The sequence below is a fragment of the Lolium rigidum genome, chromosome 5, assembly GCF_022539505.1.
Source record: "Lolium rigidum isolate FL_2022 chromosome 5, APGP_CSIRO_Lrig_0.1, whole genome shotgun sequence".
Taxonomy (NCBI): domain Eukaryota; kingdom Viridiplantae; phylum Streptophyta; class Magnoliopsida; order Poales; family Poaceae; genus Lolium; species Lolium rigidum.
Window position 1 is genome coordinate 201,043,286 of NC_061512.1, and position 25,120 is coordinate 201,068,405.

A 25,120-nucleotide genomic window follows, 5' to 3' on the forward strand; every position below is an offset into this window, starting at 1 on the left:
ACCAACAGCTTGACTCCCGTTGCGAGACCTCCTGTAACCTAGATAGCACCCATGGTTTTGAGATGTTATCCTTGGATGCAGTAGCGGAGCTTGACAAAGAAATCAGGGCGGGCCCAAAATATTTTTTTAGAGAGAAAACACTAGGGAAAAGTGGGATTAGATAAGACTCATTATGTTTAGGGCTGAATAATAGGATAGATGGGCGGGCCATGGCACAGGTTTGCTTCAACTAAGCTCCGCATCTTCTACCAGCAACCCCGCCACTGTAGAGTTTTTTTTACCATCCAATTTACTACTGCCGTAAAAGACTGGTTCCTCAGAGAGAACAATTTTTTTCCGTTCAAAGAAAACATATCTAGTGCACAAGCTTTGTTGTGAGCAAGCTAACATCAAACAAAGAAATGTTTTGAAAATAGCTCTTTTCCTGCACACCCTTGGTGCTAAACATCTTTTGGCTTAATCTGTGACATATTTGGGTGTTAGTGGCAGGATCTGGTGCTTTCTCTCTCTTTTTGCCACCTTTATTTTGATCAAGAGAAGAATAAGTTTGCGTTTCCTTTTCCAGTTCATACGCCTTCTAGGCACCAGGTATTGCAACAGCCAAAAGAAGCCTGCTCCCTCCAAAGGGGAACTCTCACTCTCCTTTTATTTACCCTTTTGAAGATCAACATCTATCATTTTTATTGGCACACATTTACAAAGGCAACACCGGTCAAAGCAATCCACAATGACATCGCCATAAATTGAAAGGGCGTCGCGGCGGTTGCAGAGCAGTTAATCACTGAATCATCAAAGTGATAAAAAAATGCTCAGTTTCACTCATTCTTTGCACAAAAAAAAAGTGTATGGAGTGGTGGTTCTCCTGTCCTCCTGTCCCTACCAAACTTTTAACGCTCGAAGAAACATGAAAATGAACATATACAGATACATCAAACATTAGAAAACCCCAATATTGTAACTGTGTGAAATGAAAGAACAAAACTAACAAGAAACAAAGTTGTTGCCAGTATGCACGGAAATTCAATTCGGCTCCCGGGTGCGTATGCTCCCTCTACCAAAAAACATATTTCGAAATGTCAAAAAATTTAGATCAAAAATTCTACGTGTACATCTCCATAATGTATGTGCATTTGCTAAGTTTCACGAAAAACCAATATTTTTTGTGGTCTATGTAAAAAGAAGAAATTTTATCTTGTGAAAAGCATTATTTTTAGCACTGAATTTTTTCTTTTTTACACACGTCACATGATAAGTCGATTTTTTATGAAACGACTTTGTGAGCGCATAGCACGTGAAGATGTACGTACACATTTTTTGTTTCAATTTTTTTGAAATTTAAAATGTACATAAGATGCATTTCAAAATATAGGGAGCATATGCACCCATGTTTCAAAACACCACTCCCCCAGTATGCACACGTGAGCTGTAACACTCACCGCACTATTTAATATAGTCCAGAACATTTGTAATGTTGATATGTTGCATATGCTATAAGTTTTCATAAAAAACCACGCAACTTAATAGAGGCCGAACTTATTTACTTCTATATAATTTACTAGCTACATGCATGAAAACACCAGACAAGTTAAGTGAATCACTTCTGGAAGAGATTTCCATAAGAAATATATTGCTACCCTCGGTCAGCTATGTCACTCCTAAATCAAGCAAAATGACATTTATTTCTGCCAAAAGGGAAAAAATATTTATTTGCTAGGCTAGCCACACCGTCGCCAAGCGTGCGAAATCTTAAGTCATTAATATTCACGCGAGCGCATGTGCTATGCATGTGCTATACAAGTGTGTACTCCATCTTGTTTCTACCAACTACTCTCTCCGATCCCTTTTAATTAACTTAGATTTAGTACAACTTTTTACTAATCCAAGTCAACTAAAAGGGATGGGAGGAAGACTATGAAATGGCCCCCTTATATGTTGGTCTGAAACCGGAAATGCACTTTTGATCCCAGGTGCATATGCTCTCTTTACCCAAAAAATGAATTTAATAATATTAAAAAAATTGGGGAAAGATTTTAGCCATTATATCTCCATATTCTATGTCACCGCTGACAGTTTCATAGTAAAATGATATTTTTCGTGGCTTATGCAAAAAAGACAAACAAATGCCTAGTAAAAAGCCTTATTTTAGCATCAATTTTTATCTTTTTTGCACAAGCCACATAACAATTCATTTTTTTCCTGAAACAACTTCATTAACACTTATGATATTGAGATATATGCAGAACATTTTGTTTTGAATTTTTTGAATATATTTAAAATGTATTTAAATAAAGGGAGCATATGCACCCATGAGCAAAAACACCATGTCCGTCTGAAACTCCCTACCCAGTGGTCAAGCGTATTTTTCGATAAAGAGCGTATATTAATATTGCGAAGATACCAATTACATTTAGCATCTGCAACAACATTATGTCCTGATGGCATAAAGGATGCACACAGCAAAAAAGAGAAGAATTACAAAAAAAAAGTCTCCCTATAGAGATCAAAAACTTGAAACAACAACACTAGCACCACCAAGATAACACCAGAAGATCAGCTTCTCCATAAGCGACGCCTCCAAGAAGAAAACGGTGCACAAACGTTGTCGTCGCCTGATCATAGATCTTAGGTTTTCGCCCTGCTGAAAGTCCTCACTCTCAAAAAATTGCCTTCAACAAGAACATTGTCAGTCACAACCAATTAAGGTCAGACCTTGGAATTTCACCTTGAAAGATAGAACTCTGAACTTCTCCTCTGCAGTCACCCTCACATACAAGTCGTTGATTGAAGTCACGAAGCACCAAGCCAATTTCACCTCACCACCAAGATCCGATCATCATTGCTCTTCCACCGATCTCGGCTTTCATGACCTTCTCCGGCAGCACCATGGAAAGAAAACAAGATCCATGATATTAACATCCAGCAGAGCTTCGAAGCACCCCCTCTGAAACCAAACGGCCAGATAAAAAACTTGGGTGCGCACGACAAAAAAAAAACTAATCTAGCAATTTTCAGGCATTGATTCCACAATGAATTTCGCAGGCAGAGCCTTCCGAAACACGACAATCCAGCCAGCCCGGTGGGAAGAAGCTTCCGACCGATCTTCACGTTTTCTTTTTGTATTACCAGATGCATTTTTTATTCTTTCGCTTATGTATTCGGTTCGGCACGAAGGTGGTAGGTGAAGCCATGTACATGCAATGTGTAAGCCAGTAGGTGAGCTTACGTTTAAGACTGTTAGATAAAGCTAATGGAGGTCTTATCTTCTCTCTGCTTCCACTCTTTAGTTAATGTTTGAGCAATCAGCTTGAAAAGGATTGTCCATATTTGCCCTTGCTCTAACTATTTCAAGTAGAAAAAGAAGGAGAAGCAGTACGTGTGCTTTCTAGGAGTTCTAGAGAGAACAGGACGTAGATATTGTAAAGCAAAAAAAATGGTGGCTAGTTCCTCGATTAATCCGCCTACATCTATATGCCTAGGTAAAATAATTTGCAAAATCATGTTTAGAGAAACAATACCCTCTTTCAGACTGAGTCCCAATGGCCCAACTGTTGCTAGCAGCCTAGCACGTCCTTATATAGCAGAAATATTGAACTGCTAAATGTTATTACGGTTTGATTTCTCTTTCTTGAAGAACCACAGAGTATATTCGCAGGCTAGATGGGTTTATGGGCAGCTCACCATGTACAGCCAGTTAGCTACAGGCGAGTAGACATACTCCATGGTGCATCCCTATCGCATGACATATTAGTAACAATGGTTTTAGGACTGTATGCTCCATTATAACTAGTTGAAGCCCAGTGTCTGACAAGATCGTTGCTGCTGATCCCTACACGACATGTCAAGCTGGGGCATCTCTATCAGGCTAGTTAAATAGTAGAAATTAAGCAGAAGTCCACCTTTGGGTTTTGTACTTTTGTTGCCGGCCAACTGGAATGGTCCTAGCAAGCATCAACCATCTATGATGTTGTAGCATGTGAAGAATGATCTACACTGCACATGATATATTTCGTTTTCGACACACCGTGTAATTCATGTGACAGAAAATGTATTGAAAAGGAAATACCAACAGCTTGACTCTCGTTGTGCGACCTCCTGTAACCTGAAAAACACCCATGGTTTGAGATGTTATCCTTGGATGATGTAGGCTTGGTTAATCGACACTAGTTGTCAGCATGTTCTACCTGCAACCCCACTATTGTAGAGTTTTTTTACCATGCAATTTACTAGTACCGTAAAATTAAGACTGGTTCCTCTCAAAGAGAGCAATTTTTTCCCGTTCAAAGAAAACATATCTAGTGCACAAGCTTTGTTGTGAGTGAGCTAACACCAAACAATCAAATGTTCAGAAAATAGCTCTTTTCCTGCCTGCAAACCCTTGGTGCTAAACATCTTTCGGCTTAATCTCTGACATATTTGGGTGTTAGTGTCAGGATCAGGTGCTTTGTCTCTCTTTCTGCCACCTTTATTTGATCAAGAGAAAAATAAGTTTGTGTTTCCTTTTCCAGTTCCTACGCCTTCCAGTCACCAGGTAGCGCAACAGCCAAAAGAAGCCTGCTCTCCCCAGAAGAACTCTCACTCTCCTTTTGTTTCCCCTTTTGAAGATCAACATCTATCATTTTTCTTGGCACGCATTTACAAAGGCAACACCGGTCAAAGAAATCCACAATGTGACATCGCCGTAAAATGAAAGGGCGTCAGGGCGGTTGCAGAGCAGTTAATCGCTGAATCATCAAAGTGATAAAATATAATCAGTTTCACTCATTCTTTGCAAATAAAAATAAACGTATGGAGGGGTGGTTCTCCCCTGTCCCTACCCAACTTTTAACGCTCGAAGAAATGAACATACACAGATACAACAAACATTAGAAAACCCCAAAATTGTAACTGTGTGAAATGAAAGAACAAAACTAACAAGAAACAAAGTTGTTGGCAGTGTGCACACTTGAGCTGTAACACTCACCACACTATTTAACATAGTCCAGAACATCTCCAGTGTTGATATGTTGCATATACTACAAGTTTTCATAAAAACCACGCAACTTGATAGAGGCCGAACTTATTTACTTGTATATAATTTTGTAGCTACATGCATGAAAACACCAGACAAGTTAAGTGAATCACTGCTGGATGAGATTTCCATAAAAAATATATTGCTACCCTCGGTCGGCTATATCACTCCTAGATCAAGCAAAATGACATTTATTTCTGCCAAAAGGGAAAAATTATTTTAGATGCTAGGCTAGAGGTGGCGTCGCCAAACATCCAAAATCTTAAGTCATTAATATTCGTGCAAGCGCACGTGCTATATAAGTGTGTACTCCATCTTGGTACAACTCCCTTTTAATTGACCGGATTTAGTAATTAAAAGGGATGGGAGGAAGTGGAAGACTATGAAATGCCTCCCTTATATGTTGGTCTGAAACTCTCTACCCAGTGGTCAAGCGTATGAAGAAAGCTAAAGCACCGTATACTATACAGTGCGTATATATCCTTGAAACTTCCCTTTTTCTTTTTGTATTACCGGATGCATGTGTATATTCTTTCGCTTATGTCTTCAGTTCGGCACAGAGGTGGTACGTGAAGCCAAGTACATGGAATGTGTAAATCAGTATGTGCGCATACGTGTAGGACTGTTAGATAAAGCTAATGGAGGTCTCATCTTCTCTCTGCTTCCACTCTTTAGTTTATGTTTTCATTTGTCAAGGATTCGTATCTTAGGTTGAGCAATCAGCTTGAAAGGGATTGTCCATATTTGTCCTTGCTCTAATTATCTCAGATTCTCAGCTAGAAAAACAATGAGAAGCAGTGTGTTTTCTAGGTGTTGTAGAGAGAACAGGATGTAGACATTGTAAAGCAAAATGGTGACTAGTTTCTTGATTAATGTGCATCCATCTATATGCCCAGGTAATATAATTTGCAAAAAAAAAGGCAGTACTAATCAAAACATATCCGATGCACAAGCTTTGGTGTGGGGAAACAATTCTTTTACTCCACACCGTTAGTGCTAAACATCTTTTGGTTTAATCTGCTATACATTCAGGTGTTAGTGGCAGGATCTGGTGCTTTGTCTCTCTTTCTGCTACCTTTAACTCACCAAGAGAAAAATAAGCACATGTTTCCTTTTCCAGTTCCTACACCTTCCAGGGACTTGGCATCGCAACAGCCAAAAGAAGCATGCTTCCCCCGAAGGGGGTCTCTCGCTCGCTACTTTTGTTTTCCCTTTTGAAGAAAACCCTCTTATCATTTTTCTTGCCACACATCTAAAAAGCCAACACCGGTCAAAGCCATCCGCAATGACATCATCGTAAAATGACAGGGCTCCAGGGCGGTTGTAGAGCAGTTAACCGCTGAATCATCAAGGTTATATAAAATATGCGCAGTTTGATTCATTCTATTGTCTCTCTTGTAGACATTCTAGAGCAAACTCCCTGGTTTCTCCATGGCATGTCTGATTGCATTTTTCAGTACTATTGTGCTAGTCAATGTGATATACTCCCTCCGTTCACTATTATAAGATGTTTCATATATTTCAATGAGGACTAGATACAAACTAAAATAAAATTAGTGAACTTATATACTAAAACACGTCTAGATACATGACTTTCGAAAAAACCTAAAACATCTTATAATATTTTACGGTGGGAGTAATAGTTACTAACTCTGCAATGGCAGCAGATCAGAGCAAAGTGTACTCACATGAGCGAAGACGAGAGCCAGACACGTATGCTAACAATTACATCAGGAAAAGGATTATCAGAGTAGCCACAAGCTCAGGGGACATGGATTACGACGATATGCGATGCTGTGCGATATCATCCACCGAGTGCTTCCATACCGACATGCACCACAGGAGGCAGACACGCAACGGTGATGGGAACACAAACATACCTACTGTAGTCCCAGTACAGCCTACAGGATGCTTAGTTAGCTTCACAGGTGGTACAATCGAATGCAACTTGAGCCAGCCATCAGCTATGGAACAGCTGCTGGATTGATCAACCCAACAAAGAAATGGCCATCGGGACGATGTGAACTATGCTGCGACGAATTGAATGTTTACCAGCCGCGGCTTACGACTAGCACAATGCTTCAAATTGGCTTCACCTGATACCTTTGGCTAGTGAGATTCATCGGTCACTTTCATTCTTCTAGTATGCAGGGGGGGGGAAACAATGTCCATCTACAACAGCGGAAACATAAGAGAGAGAAATCTCACCTTAGCCGTCACTAAGAAAAGGTAATACCACCTTTCAGGAATAAAATCAAACTACCCATGATATCTTAGTCACCAGTGTGTTGGACGTTAAAACCTAACGGGGGACCTCAATAGAACAGTCATTACAGTTTTAACATATTCATGAATATATTTTAGAGAGAGAATACACCATTTGATTATGAAAATTCAAACCAGATAAGGACGTGAGCACACAAACCACTGGAATGGTAATAAACGATCATCACACTGACGGAAATCAATTGATTTGCAGGTTTAGATGAATATATGCAAGTCAACTCATTCAGAGTAAAGTAACACATTCCAAGTGTAGTACCACATGGTTTAAATCCAAGGTAGGGCCGTAGGGGTATTGAAGTGCATATATGAAGAGCAAATTGCGCAAAACTCAAACACGTCTGATATGATAAACAAAATTTAATACTAAAAGAAGGGGCTACTCTACTCATTCAAAGAAAAACCCAAAAAAACCATGTTACCCTTTTGGCACATAACTGATGGTGCGATAGCATCTCTTGCAGCCACCATAAATTGGCGAACGAAATTGATAGTAACTCTCCACCAGCTTTTTATGACAGAACGCTCCAGGATGGTATTCCTCAAATCACATTATAGTGAGCTGACATTGCAGTCTTTGCAAAAAGTATGGAGTGGTGGTTCTCCTGTCCCTACCCAACTTTTAACACTCGGCGAAACATGAGTCATGAAACCAACTCCAAGGGGGAGAACATCAGAAAGGAGGGAACATACGCAAATACAAGAAATAATAGAAAACCCCGAAAATGTAGCTGTTTGAAATGAAAGAACAAAACCAAATAGAAACAAACTAGTTCCTACCGTGCACACACCTAAGCTGTAACACCCACAATGATATTTTAGAGTTCAGAACTTCTCCATTGTAGATAGATTGCACATACTAACAAGTTCTCATAAAAAAACCTTTGCAACTTAGTACTACACTAGAGGCTGACTCTACTTGTTTGTAAATAAACGTGTAGCTACATGATAACAGCAGATAAATTAAGTGAATCACTTCTAGATGAGATAGACAACAATGCAAGAATAAAGTTGGTCAACCAAACAGTGAAATAAAAAAAGCACTTGAAGTACAAAACAAGGCATGACTGAAACTACGCATCCATCAAATAAAAGCGAGTATGTCCATCCCAACATTGTGGTAGTAGTGGCCATGCCACTACGACGAAGAATCACAAAGAATGGCCAAATCTTTGCATACGTCAATAATTCAAACTTTGACCATCTGATACAAATCTGAAGGATCAAAAGGAGGCTACCATAGTAGCCACAAGAGATGCAAATACAAAACAAACAAACTGGCATCAAGAATGAGACTACAGCAAATAGGGTAGAACTTTAGATGACATCACCTGGAAAAGAATATCCAATCCAAAAGTTTTTGGTCGTCAAACAATGACATGGAGCGAACCCTCTAACAAGGGCCTCCGGATGTGGCTGCCACGACTGAGTGTTGGGGTCTTGGGTAGTCAAAATTACATTATATTTTCAATGAATTGGATGTGCATTTGGTTCAACAACTATCCTTAATAAGAACTGAAGAATTTTGTTTACTAGAGTAATGTGTTCTTTGCATGTCTACTTGAAAATAAACATTTCACTTGAACACTTGTCTGGCCCACTTTTTAAGACACATGAGATTTTCCGAAGCACTTGTAACAACCAAGCTATCAACCATACCAACAATGCTACCACATACTACAAATACTACCAAGTCTGGGAGAAAATAAAAACTCAGCACAGTACCCTTTGTATTTTCTAACAATTTGGAAGGCATAATCTCAGTTCCAAATTAAAGAGCAACATCTAGACATAGCATAAATCCAAGCAATGATAACAGTAACGAACTACACAATGCTAACCACAGAAACCCAGAGAGTTCAAATCTTCCAAGTAATTTAATAGTCAACTACCATAACCCCTCAAGAAAACAGTTTAGTAAGAACGGTAGATTAGAGCTTCCAATTAACTCTCAATGGAAAAATTTGAAGCAAAATGATATGAGAAATATGTTGCTACCCTTGGTGGGAAATCTCACCCCTAGATCAAGCGTTAGTTTCTGCTTTGGGATTCACATATTTTCATCATCTTTGTTTTAGAACATACTCACTTCACACCTTAATGAAGTCAATTTCAGAGCTGGTCAATGGCTCAATGCAGCCTAGATTCAACTATCACTTAATAAGTTAATATTGATGCTTTTGAATCCCTACAAGCATATACATGAAATAGTAAAAGCTAAATATGAACTGCTTCCTCATGGTTACTACAGTGTTAAATAGCGTAGACGCACAAAATATGTAAATCATAAAGCATGATCCGACAATCGAGAATTGTGAACTTGAAGTTGACAAAGATGCGGTGTTTTTCCCATTATCTTCATGTATGTCATCCTCATGAGTACGTAGAAACATAAGAATACTCAGAAACTACAATGAGGCATATTAAAAAAATGCATAAATCAGGACACCAAATATTTACTAAATAGTACGTTATCACCCAACACGATGATGTTGATCCTATATGCCTAGATGCTAATGGCATCTCATTATAATGAGTATATTGGTACTAGCACAAAACCCGTGCGTTGCAACGGAATTACAATAAAATTAGTTTGAATTTGGTTTACAAATTTTAAATATTTATAATAGACCTGCAAGTTCAGATATATAGATTGTGAAGTCACATTTGCAAACAAAATCCTTGTAGTAGTATTTTTCGTGACACCAAAGGATCATGTTGCTTGAACTATACCACATTTACTATGACATTTTATTCATTGGTTTCCTTGATGTACCGTTTACAAGAAATAGTTAATTGGTATCACATAATTGTCATATTTTTTTGAACGAAGAAAATCTAGATTGCGACCAGTAAACCAAGACGATTTCAAGAACACAGTAGTAGTAGAGGCAACAACCTATTTTATGTAGTGTTAGATGAATGGTGAATTGTTTCAGCGTGCCGGCATAAATCAGCAAGATAGCTTACAATTCATGTAAACCAGCTACGGCTTCAGCTAATTCAGCAGTTGAATAACGTGATAGGCACCCCCATGCCGAGAGGAGCACCTTCTCCTTGCTGACCAAGGATGGCACCCCGTGATCCCCTGTGATCTTTTTTTTTTGAAGGGCGTGATCACTTGTGATCTTGGTGCCAATAGATTGCATCGGAATTCAGTTTTTTCCAGTCTATTGTTGTTGTTTTTTTAGAATAGTCTATTGTTGGTTTAAAACCCCAACAAGGCAGCCGGTCTAGCCAGGCCCAAGAGGCCCAGCAGGGCTAGCATTGCCCCAACCCTAGCTATATCGTGTTCTTGCCCATCGTTAACCTTCCTATCCTGGAAGCGATGTATCGCGCTGCCTCCTCGCTTAGCTCTCTCTCCTCTGTCTCGCTCGCTTGCCGGTTCTTCTCACCCGCTTCCATCCTCCACCTAGAGCTCGAGGTCCGGCTCCCCGACGCTCTGATTTTGTCATCTCTATTTTCAAAACTTGATTTTGAGCTTCGTTGGCGATCAAGCGAAGTCTAGCGAATTTATGCGATTTTGAGCTTCGTTTTTCATGGATTTCTGAGGGAATCATTGGCAGAGGACACGCTATATATAGACGGATTATTGTGGGGATCGGGCAAGAAATCAGAAGAAAATATACCGGATTTTGTTTGGGTAGGAGAGTTCGGTACGAACTCAAGTATGCCACAGGATGACAGAGGACCAGGGAGTCGGGAACAAAGACGACCGCGACATACCACAGTCACTTTGCGGTTTTATTAGTACAGATTGTTAGAGTGGACACTTGTCGGCATCTACTCGCTCTAACTTGTTTAGGGTGCCTACAATATGAGGCTCCAGATTAAGTGTTGCTCAGAGTATGTTAGTAAATTGCTTTAAATTATATTGTGGTTAAATGTTGCTCTCCTCTTATATGCAAGTGCTAGTATTTTGTGCTCATCTTTCCCCAACTAATAGAAAATAAAAAGGAGAAACTGCCCTAATTTAAATTTTCTCCAAGACTTTATAGTATTTTGAGTACTCCCTCCGTTCCTGTAAAAGAAGGCTATAAATTTTGTCAAAAGTCAAACAATGTAAAGTTTGAGCAAACTCTTAGAAAAATTGTCAACCTTTACGATGTCGAAACAATCTTTATTAGATACAGTAATATATTTATATATTATTATAATCGTCGATAACTTTTTCTACAAACTTGGTTAGACTTTGCACTGTTTGACTTTTGAAAAAATTTATACGCCTTCTTTTACGGAACCAAGATAGTATGAGGTAGCCTGCCAGGTATAGTCAATAGCTATCGTGCCCCTATGCCCTATGATATACAAAAAATAACTACAAGGTAACAAAAAGGAAATCACCATTAGCTTTCTAGAATGAAAAATAAGTGTCAACCCTATGCTCTAATAGGTCAATCATAGCTAGATGTTTCAATTATAGTAGCGAGGAACAACTCTTGCCATTTCCTTCTATATCACTAAAGTAATTTAAGTTTGTGATACAACTCCACCTCTTAAGGACTGTATGTACCACTGGTAAATACATAGAGAAAAACGCTGATGCAACGGATGACAACCTACTCTTCTAGAAAAGGATTGGACCTCGCTAGCTAAGACACGCACGCACCAACAACTCCGAGTCTGGTTTTTGACATCCCATGAATCCACAGAACTTATATTCAGCAAAAGTTGATGCTTTCAAACATTTGGATTTTCTATATAACTTGTGCCAGGTAAAGCTCAGGCAGTGCTAAGATCATTTACTGCTATCAACCTATCCACGGTAAGGTTAAAAAGTTAGGTAAATACAACAGCTGATACCACCGTGAATATAAGAGTAAAGTGAATATGGAATGATGGACCATGAGTAATGATCGATTTTCTGAGTAAAATCTTGCAACCATTGCAATGGGCAGTGCATCTTACAATGAATTTTACGAGTGTTGTTTGGCAAAGCAAGCTGGCAATAGTGGCCATTGTGCCAAAAATTACAGAAAAAATAATAATGCAGAACTTAAATATTGAGGATACACCAAGATGAAAATACAAAAAAAAAAACTATATCTCATATTCTGCAAAACTTAGCAGGTACCCAACATACCCAGTGTTTAGTCAGTGTGGTTTCGGAACATGCCCATCAACAGCAAAATTTCTTGTTGCTGCTGGCAATGCTAATCGTATGCCATCAAGTTCAGGACTTGCAATTACTTGGCAACCAAGGCGAGATCTGAAATAATGAGACCGGATTAGTTTAATCAGAGTAATACATTTTGTAGAATTCACAAAGAAAATAAGCATACGTTTCTGTAAGCCCAAACGCGAGGTCCAGCATATCGTTTTCTTCATCTTCAGGATCTTCCAATTTGTTATAGTAGTCGACATCCTGAATAGAACTTTCTCATCAAACTGCAGTTCGAACTGTCTCAAGACTCTCAATACATTGACAACTTAGAAGAAGTGTATTTACAATTTCGTACCGTTACAATCACATGACATGTAGAACATGCAAGAGATCCCTCACATGCTCCTGGTGATCAACAGAACAAGAAACAATTCAGATATGTATCACAAACAAAATTAGCAAAATATTTTCTTTAAGTGGATGCCAAATCTTTCCCAGCATCCACGTTTTGTTCCATGGAGGAAGGATAGGCCGCGACGATTCCGTGCACCTCGTAGGCCAGATCGTGCGGAGCGACCGGCCCTGCGGCGGCGCGCCTCCTTCTCCCTCTACTGCGGCAGTCGACTGATGCTACGCACAGCAGGTTGTACCGCGTGTACTCCTCCATGGCCGGGACACTAATGGCCGGGATCTGTCGCGCGTGCGCGTCTCCGACCTCCGCGTGACGGGAATCAGCATGGCCGGAACGCTAACCGCAGATGCATGGGCTGGCTAGTTGTTGCCGCGCACGCGTCCATCAATCTGATGGCTAACAGGACACTGCCGACCTGATCGCAATCACGACTTTGTTCATTCAGTTTGTTGGTGGATTCAGTTACTAGCTACGAGATTCATTTTCCATCAAGGGATATAAGATTTGTCATCGTGCAACTACCAAAATAAGCTGAGACAGCAACAGCCGAAAAGAATTGGACGTAGTTTTCTATGCAGCTTATTTTCGCGGCCGTTTATTTGGGCAGCTCGAGCTGTAGCAGCTTATGCACAAGCTGAAGCTAAAAAGAACTGAGCCTAAGTCAAGCGTGGAAATACTGCCTATAGACAAAGCAAATGAGTAAAAAGTAGCATTGGAGAGGACCTTCAAGTTCTATGTCATTCTCATGAGCAGCTTCTAGCATTGACATGCCAATGGGAACATTAATAAGCTTTTCATCTCCATCCTTATCAATAAATGTCACAGATATCCTGCAAAGTAGATTCCAGTCATTGGTACAGCAGTGCCAAGGGTAGGAGAAAGTTAGGGGTGGCAAAAACTGAAACCGTACAAACCGTGTAAGCCAGTTGGTGAGGTGCTAGTTCAATTTATTTCACAGACTCAGAACTAACTTCCAATCTAGTTAAAAAAATTAACTAGCCCAAACCGGTGAAACCAGTCAAACCATATTTGCCTACCCCTAGATAAAGTGATGCTCCCCCGTCCCCAAATACATGGCACATAAACTTAGTCAAAAAGTCAATGTTTTGTAAGTTTGACCAAATATATAGAAGGGAATATCAATAGCTACAATATTCAATAAATACTTTATGAAAAGATATCTTATGGTGGATCCATTGATATTGATTTTGGTATTGTAGATCTTCACATTTTTGTATATATACTTGGTCAAACTCTAGAAATCATTGACTTTCTAAATGAATTTACATGCCGTGTATTTGGGGACTGAGTGAGTATAAATTTCAGAGTTAAATGCATGCAAGACAATATTTAGCAGAAAAACAACCCAGGAGAAAAGGGTATGGAATCCTGACTTCAAGATTAAGTTCCTATAATTGGTAAATGAAACATGTTATTCTACGCTCCAAACCAGAAATGACAGGACAATAAACTTATGTAAGATGTAAATTGAAACAGATAGACCTCAAAAGATCCTATGCATTGAAAAAGAGTCAAAACTGGTAAAATAAATTACAAGTTCCCTCACGTGTTCGGAAATCACTAATTCATTGTTTAATAAATCTCATGTCCTAGATTGTGGATATGTTTCTTATACATACGAAATGGACACCTGCATGGGGCCTGCTTTAAACTTGAACAATAAGAAGGACCAAGTATGGTTTCAACTTTCAAGTATACGCACAAAGCATGCTTGGTCACAACAGGAGGGCATACCAGCAGAAAGGGTCACCGGCCTTAGAAGGTGCAGCCATTCCTAATTGAGGGGATTATGATCCCAGATATCTTTACGTCTGGATTTTCAATTCTATGCTCAAGGTTGTTAATTTCCAACCTTAGGTTTGTAAGCCAGCTATATAATGTCTAGGCCTATTCCTACCAATCAATTAATATATTATAACAATTCCTAATTAAGGGGATAAGGATCCCAGCTATCTTTGAGTTCGGAATTCCCAGTTATCTTTCAGTTCAGGATTCCCAGTTATCTAAATCTCTGAAAAATTCCCAAGGTTGTTACGTTCCGTACTTAGGTTTGTAAATGGGGCTTATAATGCCTAGCCTTTTTCTTAGACTACTCATAGTGGGAGTAACTAAGGTAGTAAATAAGAACTACATGCATTGCCAACTAAGCAAATTGATGACATGGCATGACATTGAATGAAGAAAGAGATGGTTGTGGTAACTAGCTATGTTACCATAACATCACACTTTTCAATGTAGAATGAGTCTACAAGCTAATTAATACACTCACCCATGATACTACATCCAAGTTACTATGCACTATGAAGGTAGTAACATAGGCTAGTGTCATATGCATGACACTAGTCGATGTTACTCCCCACTATGACTAGTCTTACCAACAAGCAATAATCTATCCCAATTACCTCTCCCATGATTTTCAGCACTGCCTATGTTATGTAGCACACTAGTCCCATCAAGGGTGGTGCTGTATGTAAGCTGGCTATATGATGCCTGGACCTTTTCTTACCAATCAGGCAAGAAATTACAACGATTAGCTCTCCCTCAACCATGCCTCAGCGTGACATTCCCTTCATGGGTGGTCTTATGTTGCAGATATGCAGCACCACATCCTCCAACATTACATGGCTATCATCTTCCCTCTTCTAATCCTTCCACTGGGTACCCCTGATATCCACATTCTACAGGCTATGTTATAGTCACTCTGCAGCTTGGAGAAATGCTTCCTTCATTTTTTTCTAAAGAATGGCATCGCAAGGGGCTAGCGGTGAAAGCAACCATCAGCAACAAGCAGATAGGCCCAGCAACAGAGTCAGGTCCAGTGGTGACAGTAGAGTTACTAAATCAGGCTGATGGCTTCTAGGTGGACAAACATTACACCATGCAGAGTTGCAGAAAGTTTCACAATCAATTTTGGAACAGGAAGGCCTCTCTAGTATCCAACTGGGCACATCTACCAATTGGTTTAGCTTTTGCTTCATCTTGTAGTCAGCCTGTGTACCTGAGCTGTTGTCGCCTTGTCGGCCTTTGCATTACATACCTTCTAGTTTCCTCCCTAAACTTGGTTGTATGCTTTGCTTGTAATGAAGCAGGGGAAAGATCCATCTACTCCTATAAATTTTGGGGTTGGTGTTTGATGGCCCATCTACCATCCCACTTCCCCTCGAAAAGCTGACAAGTTTGGAAATATCCATGAAGATTGATGTGCCACATGATGATATGATTGGATATGTTTTCATTATTACTTTTGTAGCAATATAAGATTTAGCTAGTTTCACATGATTGGGATTATTTTCATTATTACTTCTGTACTAATCTCTCTCTGATCCTTTCCAGATTTAGTAACTTACCAAACATAGCTCACATTGATAATCTGTTTGAACTATGCCCATCAATGTTCATGCCCTTATATTCACGTACTCCTAAATTCCTAGTACCACTCCCTCCTAGTGATGTAACAGTCTATGCGTATCATTGTCAAACTGGATGTATCAATTAGTCACCACAACTGATAAGTATGGTTTGTTGTGTTTTGCATAGAGCCAATGAGCCATTAGAAGGTCTCATAAACAACTGAGAAATCTATCCAGGCAACATAGGGTCGATTCCATGAGCTTTGGTTATTCTGAATTTGTGTACTCTAGATTAACAATTGTTATATTTGTTAATTTCAGCTCTGCGGCAGGACAAGATCAATGTTGTTTGTCTGATGGTGTATTCAGCATTTGATGGTAGAAACCTGATAAGATAAGCTAAGTAGCTAACATTGACATGCAAATATGCATGGTGGGTCAACGATACCCAAGAGATTGATGGCTTGTGAGATACTCAGATGTTAAACCCACAAGACTGATCTCATTGGATTTACTTTACAAATTGCATACACGCCCTAGTTTTTTTTATGGTGTAGTTAGGTTGGTTCAGAGCTCAGTCCTCATATAGGATATAAACATAATGGATATAACCCGTAAACATGCAAAGACAACCATTGCATATTAATATTAATGTGACGGAATAGTTTATATTGCAAAACTGAAAGTATTGACCATACATGAGAACATTTTAGTATTTTATTTATGCTACGCCCAACAGTAAGTCAGTAACAGCTGACTGGACAAGCATCAACAGCAAAAAAAACTTACTTAGCTTCCTGTTGTTCACTCCTGTCACTGGCGGTAGCATCTGTGGCGGAACATAAGGTATGATTACCCTGAAAAGAATTTCATGTGTTACCCCATATATTTTAACTAAGTTCTTCCACTTGCTCCACATCTTACCTTTATTTCAAAAATCCATAAACAAACGTTAAGCGCGCGCACACACACACATCCAGATCAGTATGCAAACTATGTTTATTGAAATTTTGAGTGAATTCCACTTTTTACCCTTAGTTATACATTTCAACATTTGTGACACTAATTGACCCATCTAGTCAAAATTCTAATAGATTATCCCTTTTAGAAACTTTGGACCGTATTTTTATGACGCACATCTATTGGGTGTGGTGTGAGGTGATGATTGAGATACAAAAATATCAACACGATAACAAGGAATGGAACACATTGACAAGAGAAGGTTGGAGGTGATAGTCGATGACGGCCTCCGAGCTTTACATATTTTGCCGCACCACATTAGCCTAACACGGTGGTCTTAACTAACAGAACATGCAAAATACTAAAATGCGGGTAAAGAACTTGTTCAAAGTTTCCTAGATAGGTATTTCAGTAGAATTCTCACTAAATAGGGTAACATGTGTCAGAAACCCTCAACTATAGGGTAAATTGTGGAATTCACTCCTAACATTTTTCAATGATCAACAAGTTCTGGAGGTGGTCAGGCGTACAGTTAGGAATGCTTAAAGGCACAGCAATCGATAAATAAAGCAACAAGGGGAACTCTCTATATTGTACAAGTTCGCAATAAATGTAGACAAGTTCTCAACTCAGCATGAGGGGGGAGGGAGGCTGACCACATAGTTCATACAAGATCCAATGGCTTCTTTCTGGTTCCTTGAAGTTGCTGGATTTTGACCTGATAAAACGCTCAAAATAACTTAGTGAACATAGAGAAAGAAAAGACTGTCAAACCGAACTGACAAACACACCAATCTAAGGAACGGGTGCTCTTGAAATTTACTTAAAACACTAGTAGAAAATATCAAAGAGCAAGCAAAGGGTATTTAACTTAGGAAGCACTTCCAAATGAATAATCCAAATGAACTTTGATATCAGAGTGTCTAGTCAAACAAAGCACATACTTTACTACTGTATGGGCATTGGTGTTATCAGACATTACATTGAGATCCAAGAATAACTATATGCATTTTTGTCGAAATGTGATCTAAACATTAAACAGGGACAGGTTGAATACTAGGAATCACCAAAAAAAACATTTTTTCACTATTATAATATGGAAAAATTGAGCAAGCCAATCCAACTTGCATACTTGCAAGTAGTATCGCATAATCAAGGTGAGCAGTGAGACACCGCATCGATTCTCTTGACAATGAGTTAGGAAGCAACTCTCCAGCAGATATTTTCCGAATTTCTGAACAGACAGCAAATTTCATAGAAAAAAGATACAAACACCGACCAATTATTGCCTCCTTTTCAACTACCAGAGGTAGGGTTACCTCTGCATAACCAAACAGCAGAAAATCAATGTACCACACCCGACGGGTATCCCCTTGATGCTGCCTCTACTTCATCAAAGCACCTCACATTTCGCTCCCAGAAGTTGATCGACTAATTATCAGCCTATCCCCACAAACACACACTCAAAGCGTTCACCCGGGCCCTAGCACGCTCAGCTGAACACAAATTTGACAGTGCACCCCAGGTTCTCATCTCACCAGGATAACCCACGGAAAACTTGGTCAGCAACTCAGAGCCCTCGAATTGTAACCGAGACAGGCAAATAAAAAGCAGTAAATGAAATCGCATAGTCGCGGGGGCGACGGTGGGGATGGGACGAGGGATCACCTAGCCTGGCCAGGCTCGCTGCTTGGACGCCGAGGCGAGAGATCCTAGACAGCATCTTTCACCTCACCGGCCGGACAAAACCGTGACGGCGGCGGCAGATTGGGGGAGGAAAGAGGAGGAGGACGAATTCGGCTTCGCTTGAGGATGAAAGCGGGGAGCGCGGGCCGTGCGGGTGGGCTCCTATCATGCGGAGTTTGTGGTTGGGCCATTTCTCTCTGCCCTATCGGCCCAAAACTCTGAAGGCGCGCTGGAATCTGAAACTGAACCTGGAAATACGGCGCTCTTATTATGAACGAAACTGACGAAAAAAAGGTTAGTGATAATAAACCAAGCAGGAGCACGAAGAATGAGGAAAAATGGAGATGCGGGGAATCGAACCCCGTGCCTCTCGCATGCGAAGCGAGCGCTCTACCATATGAGCTACATCCCCAACTTGATGATTTTGATATCCAAAGAGTAATGTAGTAGGAACTGCACACAGCCAGCTTGAACGGAAGAAAGCAGTAATTTCTGTACAAAATGAGAGCGCGCATACCTGGTGAAAAACCGAAAGCGAGGAAATTTCCCGCGTCGATTCAACCAGAGCCCTCTATCTCTATGCATCATGGAATTGTGGCTTCTTTTTATCCCCGTATATACATTTGGTACTGTGAAAACTGTTGTTTCTCTCTCGAGAAGAGAACTAGTAGATGTTGTTTCTTCAAAAGCATCCAGTTGTTAGAGAAACTTCAGCTGTGTTTCTTTAGAGCGTGCTTCAAAGAGATTTAACCTTCTCTAGCTGCACGTTTCAACTTCAAAGACCGCTTCGGACTGGGTGTGCTCCAAATATTGCTCGACATGCCCGTCCTCCCTGCTCTATCAGAATCACGCCGGATGCAATCTTTTACATTCGAGTTTTTTGGCTTTGAAATTGGGTTCAGAAGGTGCCGACGATATTTTCTAAAGGCATCTACAGTGGACCGACCCAAATTGTTATGGGTTGTTCAGCGCAGACTGCCGGACAGCCTGCGCCAGCTGGGTGACACAAACAGACCGACTCACCATGACCGACCCATCTGTGTCCCAAATTTGGGACGCTGATGCATCGGGCCGGACAATTCACGTGTCATCCCTTGTCCTCCCTAGAAGACCATGGCCCCTCCCGGTAGTGGCGCGCAAATTCCCTGCAAAAACCCTCCCACAGAAATTCGGCAGGCGGGAAAGGAAGCGGAAGCGATGGATTCCGCTGCGGCGCCTGCCATGACCACCGCCACGCCTGCCACAGCCACCGCCGGGAAGAAGCGGGCGAAGCCACAGAAGGCCGCCAAGGATATGACGGAGGAGGAGCGCCGGATGGAGTCCAGCAAGCGCGCAGGCCGGAGAGAAGCCGCCAAAGCTCGGAAGGCCGCCGCCAAGCTGGAAGAAGAGCGGCTCAGGACGAACGACCGCATCATCGCCCAACGACAACACGCCAACGGCGAGCTGCTGGCTCACAAAGCCGCCTAGCAGGCCATCATGATGATGAAAACAGGAGGCGTTGAACGTGGCCTTTGGCCGCCGGCGCGTCGTCGACGAGGTCCGTTACGTCCGCGCCGAGTGGCCGGCCTCCTCTTCAACCCAGGCCATCCCAGCAGGGCAGCATCGTCGGATACTTCTGGCCAAGGTATCTACCTCAACCGCACTCCCATGACCGGGCTATCATCGCCGGCAGGGCCGAAGTTGCAACGGCGAATCTCCGCGCCGACATACCGCTACCAGCCAACCTGTTCTACAAAATGAAAGGCGAGCTCCTTCCGGTGACCAAGATGGTAAAGCTCTTGCCCATCTCTTGTAATTGTTTCCCATTGCTACTTGGTCCTACCGGCTTGTCACGGACGCTATGCGCACAAGAATGTGAGGCCACGCACGACGAGACCATCATGCAGGACATGATCTACGAGGGCGCCGACGAGGATGAAGGCGACTACACTGAGTACGACGGACTCAGTACGAGAATGTTCATGAGGGCTACTCCATTGACGAGCAGCCACTGTTTGGCAACGACGGCTACGCCCAAGATATGGTCGGGGAAATCAACCAGGCCACCGCTGCCACACTGGTCGCAGCACTTGTCGCCACGCTTGCCGGTGGCAAGAAGGTCAGCCAAAGGACGGAGAGCTACACCGTCGAAGAGGACAAGATGCTATGATCCGCTTGGATTGAAATTTCGTAAGATCTACTTTGCGGTGCCGAGCAAAAGGAGGGCACTGCTTACTAGAACCGTGCGGGCAAGTACTTCCATGAGCATCGGTTGTTGTGTGAAAAACCCTTATATAGCAAATGCAAGATCTCTCCATTTCAAAGAGGTGGAGCTTCATCCATCCCAAGTGTAGCCGGTTCCAAGGCTCATACGAGACGGTTAAAAGAAGGAAAATAAGTGGTGTCTCGGTCGTTGACATGGTAAAGCTCTTCCCATCGTCTCAATGTTCGTAGCACATATGAGAGCATATACCATTGTTTGTTGTGTGTGTAGGTTATTTATGCTTTGGAGCACTACAAGAGTACCTACGACAACAGGGGCTCACAATGAGCAATTGTTGAATGTTGCTCAAGAACACCAAAATGTGGGAAACAAGCTACGCCCATTGGAAGAAACTCGACGTGTCGAAGAAGAATGGCAATGGCAATTCATCAACGCACGACACCATCGATCTTGATACGATGGCCAAAGCCTAGGCGCCGACGCAACCGAAGAGGCATGCGGTGGTGGTCGTTCCAAACGGTCGGCTGACCACAAGGCAACCAAGACGGAGATGCACCGTCAAGCTTCCTTAATGGTGTTCCAAGAGACCTTGATGGAGTTGATGGTCAAGAAGAAAGAGGCCATCGCCGAGAGGCAAGAGATGTAGTGCAAAGAGAAAGAGGCAGGCACAAAGAGCTTTTTTGATCTTCAAGTGAGAACTCTTGAGGTGGAAGAGTCACTTGCCAAGTCTAAGCTCGTCGAGGCCGAGGCCAAGGTAAGCCTCGTGGATGTTGATGCTAAATACAAGGTGTTGGAGGTCGAAGCCAAGATCATGACCGAGGATAACCGGATCATGCTTACGGACTTGGTCACCATCACCGATTCCATGCAAAGGGCTTGGATCGAGAAGAGGCAGAAAATGATCCTTGCTCACGAAGATTGAAGGGTATTAGCATAGATTATTGTCATTTGGGTGAAAGTAGCCACTTTTTAAATATATTATAAGATATTATCTAACTTTGCATATTTTAGAGACACCTACCACTAGTTAGCGCTGCGTGGAGGACAAATCTAGATATTATGCTTATCAATTTACTATATTTTTGTGTTGAAATTTAAAATAAAGTTTGCTAATTGGCTCGCCTGAGCAAATCTAGCGCGAACCGAATGGGCCATGTAACTGAACACTCTATTTAAATAGACTGGACAGCACGACGCATCTAGTTTGCGGGCCGATCTAAATAGATAGAAATAATCAATCCGCCCGCTAAAAGATGCCGTAAACAATCAATCCTACGTTTTTGCATTGTTTGGAGTCGGAGGAGATGCTTTTTCGAGCTGCTCCGAATCCAACCACGATCGCTCCATCAGCACTTCATTTTCTGAGTAGTACGGTAATATAATCACCGGAACAGATGGCCCTATCCCCTGCCTGCCCCTCACATGCAGGCAGCAGGGAGGCAACGCTGCCGGGGCCCAGAGGCTAACCGGGGGAGGACACGATGACGACGTGACGGTAGGCGAGGAGACAGGTTCGAGAAACGCGGGCAGGTGGCGCGCCGTTGAGCCGCCGGCGCAGCACACGATAGCCGTGCACGGACAGCACGGCGTCCTCCGGCTCCACACCATTTGTGTGCACGCGGCCATGCCGGCACCACTGACTGCGCCCGCCGTCGCCACGGCGAGCGCGCCGGGCTGTGTGCTCCGAGCTCCGTGCCGATCCAATCGGCCCGGGCTGTGTGCTCCGAGCTCCGTGCCGATCCAATCGGCGGGATGCGCATGCAGTGATACAGAGATGGCGCGCGGTGCAATAGCGAATCGAGCTATGCCAATCGCCAACGGTAGCGCGCGTCAGAACTCGCGGTCGTGGAGCACCTACCCCTGTTGTTTTCCTGCGAAATGTTTGCCGGAGTGGCGGCGACGGGCGATAAATATCCCAGCATTGAGAATGACTGGATGGGGTGTGCTGTGGCTGGCGTCGATATCGGCAGCAGGTCCTTGTGATCTGTCAAACATCAACAGCCCCTATCCTCTTGACCTTAACCGTTCAGAGAAGACTAGGCACAGTGACAACATTGAATTTTCAGATAACCTTCACATCGGTCTGACCGGGAATCTGATCGAGCAAATTATTGGTGCCATTCTCAGATCTCTGCCGCACCAGACTAAAAAAACAGCAATATGAGTACCCACTGTCTGGCGGGAGATTCAGAACACAGTTAGCCGATAGTAACTGACAAGGCATTGGAAATTCAGAACAGTTATAAGCCGATAGTAGCTGACAGTAATCAAAGCAGTGTCTCGCTACAGATTCAGAAGACAGTATTTATTTAGCCATGCATTATTGCAGAAGTATTTTACACTGCATGCATTAGCAAGACATATGGTGCTGTCCGCCTTATACAGAAAGCAGAGGAGAGCCGGGCTGCTACATGTCTTCACCATCAGCCAGCTCCACTCCATCCCCTCTCGCTACTAGCCTACCAGGTAAGATTACACCCACAGTACACATCACACTTACATCGGTCTCATTCATCCTCCTCAGGCCATCATCGTCTCCGGTTTGCCTACTAGTACGAACTTCTGCTCGACCTACACGGCGGCGCATCATTTGCTACAAAACCAGCGGCCATCTCGCGTAGCGGTTTACAACGGAAGTACATAATTGACCATGTACATATATATATATATATACGTACTGGGACAAAGCTGTAAAGAGAACGAGGTCCTGTGTGTTCCGTCCAACTTCCAGATCTTGCGGCTGCGTCTCTCGTTGCGCGCGTGTACGTGTGCAGTTCCCGTCTTGGTGGAGCTGCTTCCGTTCAGTTAGCGGTCGAGCGAGCTGATCACCACCCTGCCGAGATCGATACATCGTCAAGAATCAGATCGGAGACTCTGCTAGCGGAGTGTTGGTTGGATCATCTAGTTATCCGTGAGGTACGGTACTCCAGAGTAGCTACTGCTCAGGGGAACGTACCAGTCGTAGACCGTGGGGCTTCGCGGCGTGCCGGGGCTGCTGGCGACGTCCGTGCCGTCGGCGCCCATCCTGCCTTTCCGGCGGAACTTGCTCCAGCCCTCTCCCCTGGGTGTCGTTGCTGCAGTTACAACAGTGCATCGATGCTATATTATCATGCCATGCGCATCACGCATCGTACGTAATCTAGAGGCAAGAAAACGATGGAGGTTAAATTAGGGGCAAATTTAGGCGAGGTACCTGTGCCGCCGAAGGGGGAGTCCGGGACGCTGGCCGGGGACGACGGCGCGGAGCCGGACTCGCTGCGCGGCGACGTCACGGACAGGGCCGGCGGGCGGAGGATGGTGATGCTCCGCGTCACCGCCGGCGCCGCCGCCACGGAGCCCGCCGCACCGGACGCCGCGGTGGTTGAGGAGGGCGAGAAGGAGGCGTACTTGCGGAGCTTGCCGAGGCCGTGGTCCGGGCGCGGCCCGGCCACCGTGTCGTCCCACAGCTGGTCAAGAAGACCCATGTAGTACTACGAGATGATTAAACCTGCGCGTTCCATTGAGCTCGTTAGAGATACGTTAATGGTGCTCTGTTTCTTCTTGTTTCGCGAGTTCTTGGCGCAGGCAAAGGGGAACAAAAGAGAGAGATGGGCCGAGGATGGATGATTACCTTGGTATCGAAGTGTGTTTGTCTGACGGGCGCAGTGTGTCCTCTTCTTCTTCGTTCCTTCTTTGTTGGAGGGAGCGGGGGCGGATTTATAGGCGAGCTCCGGCGAAGGGCGGGGAGAGGACGTAGGCGAGATATTTGGAGGGATCGTGTAATTCTGGATCTCCCTCGTTCTGTTTCCGGGCTCCGACTTCCGCGGTCGGCTCGGCTCGTGCGGTCGAGCGTAGCCTACATAGTTGTAGGCATCCAAAATTAGGAAACCGGATAGGATCAATCGAGTATGCGTCCGGATAAATTGGCAGTGTGTGGTCCTATTTTCGGGATCTTCACGATAAAATGGATAATGAGTCAAACAAACCGGATAGCGTTTACGGTGTCAAAGAATTTTTGTTCTGCAAATCAGATGGAGCTTTGTTCATCAAACAAAATGGTTACAATCCTTTTCCAAGATATACTAGGTAGGAAAGGTGGAGTTAAGTTGATCCA

At 42.8% G+C, this 25,120-nt stretch overlaps 2 protein-coding genes and 1 non-coding gene across 5 annotated transcripts; all 3 read right to left on the reverse strand.

Annotated features, from left to right (window-relative positions):
- Positions 1 to 6,695: 6,695 nt before the first annotated feature.
- Positions 6,696 to 18,909, reverse strand: LOC124652889 (2Fe-2S ferredoxin-like). Of its 2 annotated transcripts, XM_047191935.1 has the most exons (8): positions 18,807 to 18,909; positions 17,795 to 17,856; positions 16,968 to 17,035; positions 13,531 to 13,637; positions 12,751 to 12,800; positions 12,574 to 12,656; positions 12,375 to 12,500; positions 6,696 to 7,180 (listed from the first exon to the last, which is right to left on the reverse strand). In XM_047191935.1, the coding sequence occupies exons 1-7, from the start codon at positions 18,859 to 18,861 to the stop codon at positions 12,386 to 12,388; spliced, it is 540 nt and encodes a 179-aa protein (XP_047047891.1). In that variant the 5' UTR covers positions 18,862 to 18,909; the 3' UTR covers positions 6,696 to 7,180; positions 12,375 to 12,385. The 2 variants fall into 2 exon arrangements, with proteins under 2 accessions (XP_047047891.1, XP_047047890.1); XM_047191934.1 differs by lacking the exon at positions 6,696 to 7,180 and having other exon boundaries at positions 12,128 to 12,500.
- A 254-nt stretch (positions 18,910 to 19,163) lies between these two features.
- TRNAA-CGC lies at positions 19,164 to 19,236 on the reverse strand. The gene has a single exon. It is a non-coding gene; the product is annotated as a tRNA-Ala (tRNA).
- A 4,385-nt stretch (positions 19,237 to 23,621) lies between these two features.
- On the reverse strand, positions 23,622 to 24,491 carry LOC124652890 (dormancy-associated protein homolog 3-like). 2 transcript variants are annotated; one of them, XM_047191937.1, is made up of 3 exons: positions 24,221 to 24,491; positions 23,984 to 24,101; positions 23,622 to 23,860 (listed from the first exon to the last, which is right to left on the reverse strand). In XM_047191937.1, the coding sequence occupies exons 1-3, from the start codon at positions 24,489 to 24,491 to the stop codon at positions 23,833 to 23,835; spliced, it is 417 nt and encodes a 138-aa protein (XP_047047893.1). In that variant the 3' UTR covers positions 23,622 to 23,832. The 2 variants fall into 2 exon arrangements, with proteins under 2 accessions (XP_047047893.1, XP_047047892.1); XM_047191936.1 differs by having other exon boundaries at positions 23,790 to 23,860; positions 23,937 to 24,101.
- Positions 24,492 to 25,120: the final 629 nt, after the last annotated feature.

Bases quoted from the DNA above. Each gene is read 5' to 3' on its own strand.
- LOC124652890 (XM_047191936.1), bottom strand. From the start codon at position 24,491: ATGGGTCTTCTTGACCAGCTGTGGGACGACACGGTGGCCGGGCCGCGC. The intron at 24,102-24,220 runs GTACCTCGCCTA...TTGTAACTGCAG, and splicing joins CTCCCCCTTCGGCGGCACAG to CAACGACACCCAGGGGAGAG.
- LOC124652889 (XM_047191935.1), bottom strand. From the start codon at position 18,861: ATGCTGTCTAGGATCTCTCGCCTCGGCGTCCAAGCAGCGAGCCTGGCC. The intron at 13,638-16,967 runs GTAAGTTTTTTT...TCTACTTTGCAG, and splicing joins AGTGAACAACAGGAAGCTAA to GATATCTGTGACATTTATTG. The intron at 12,501-12,573 runs GTATGCTTATTT...TCATTATTTCAG, and splicing joins GCGTTTGGGCTTACAGAAAC to ATCTCGCCTTGGTTGCCAAG.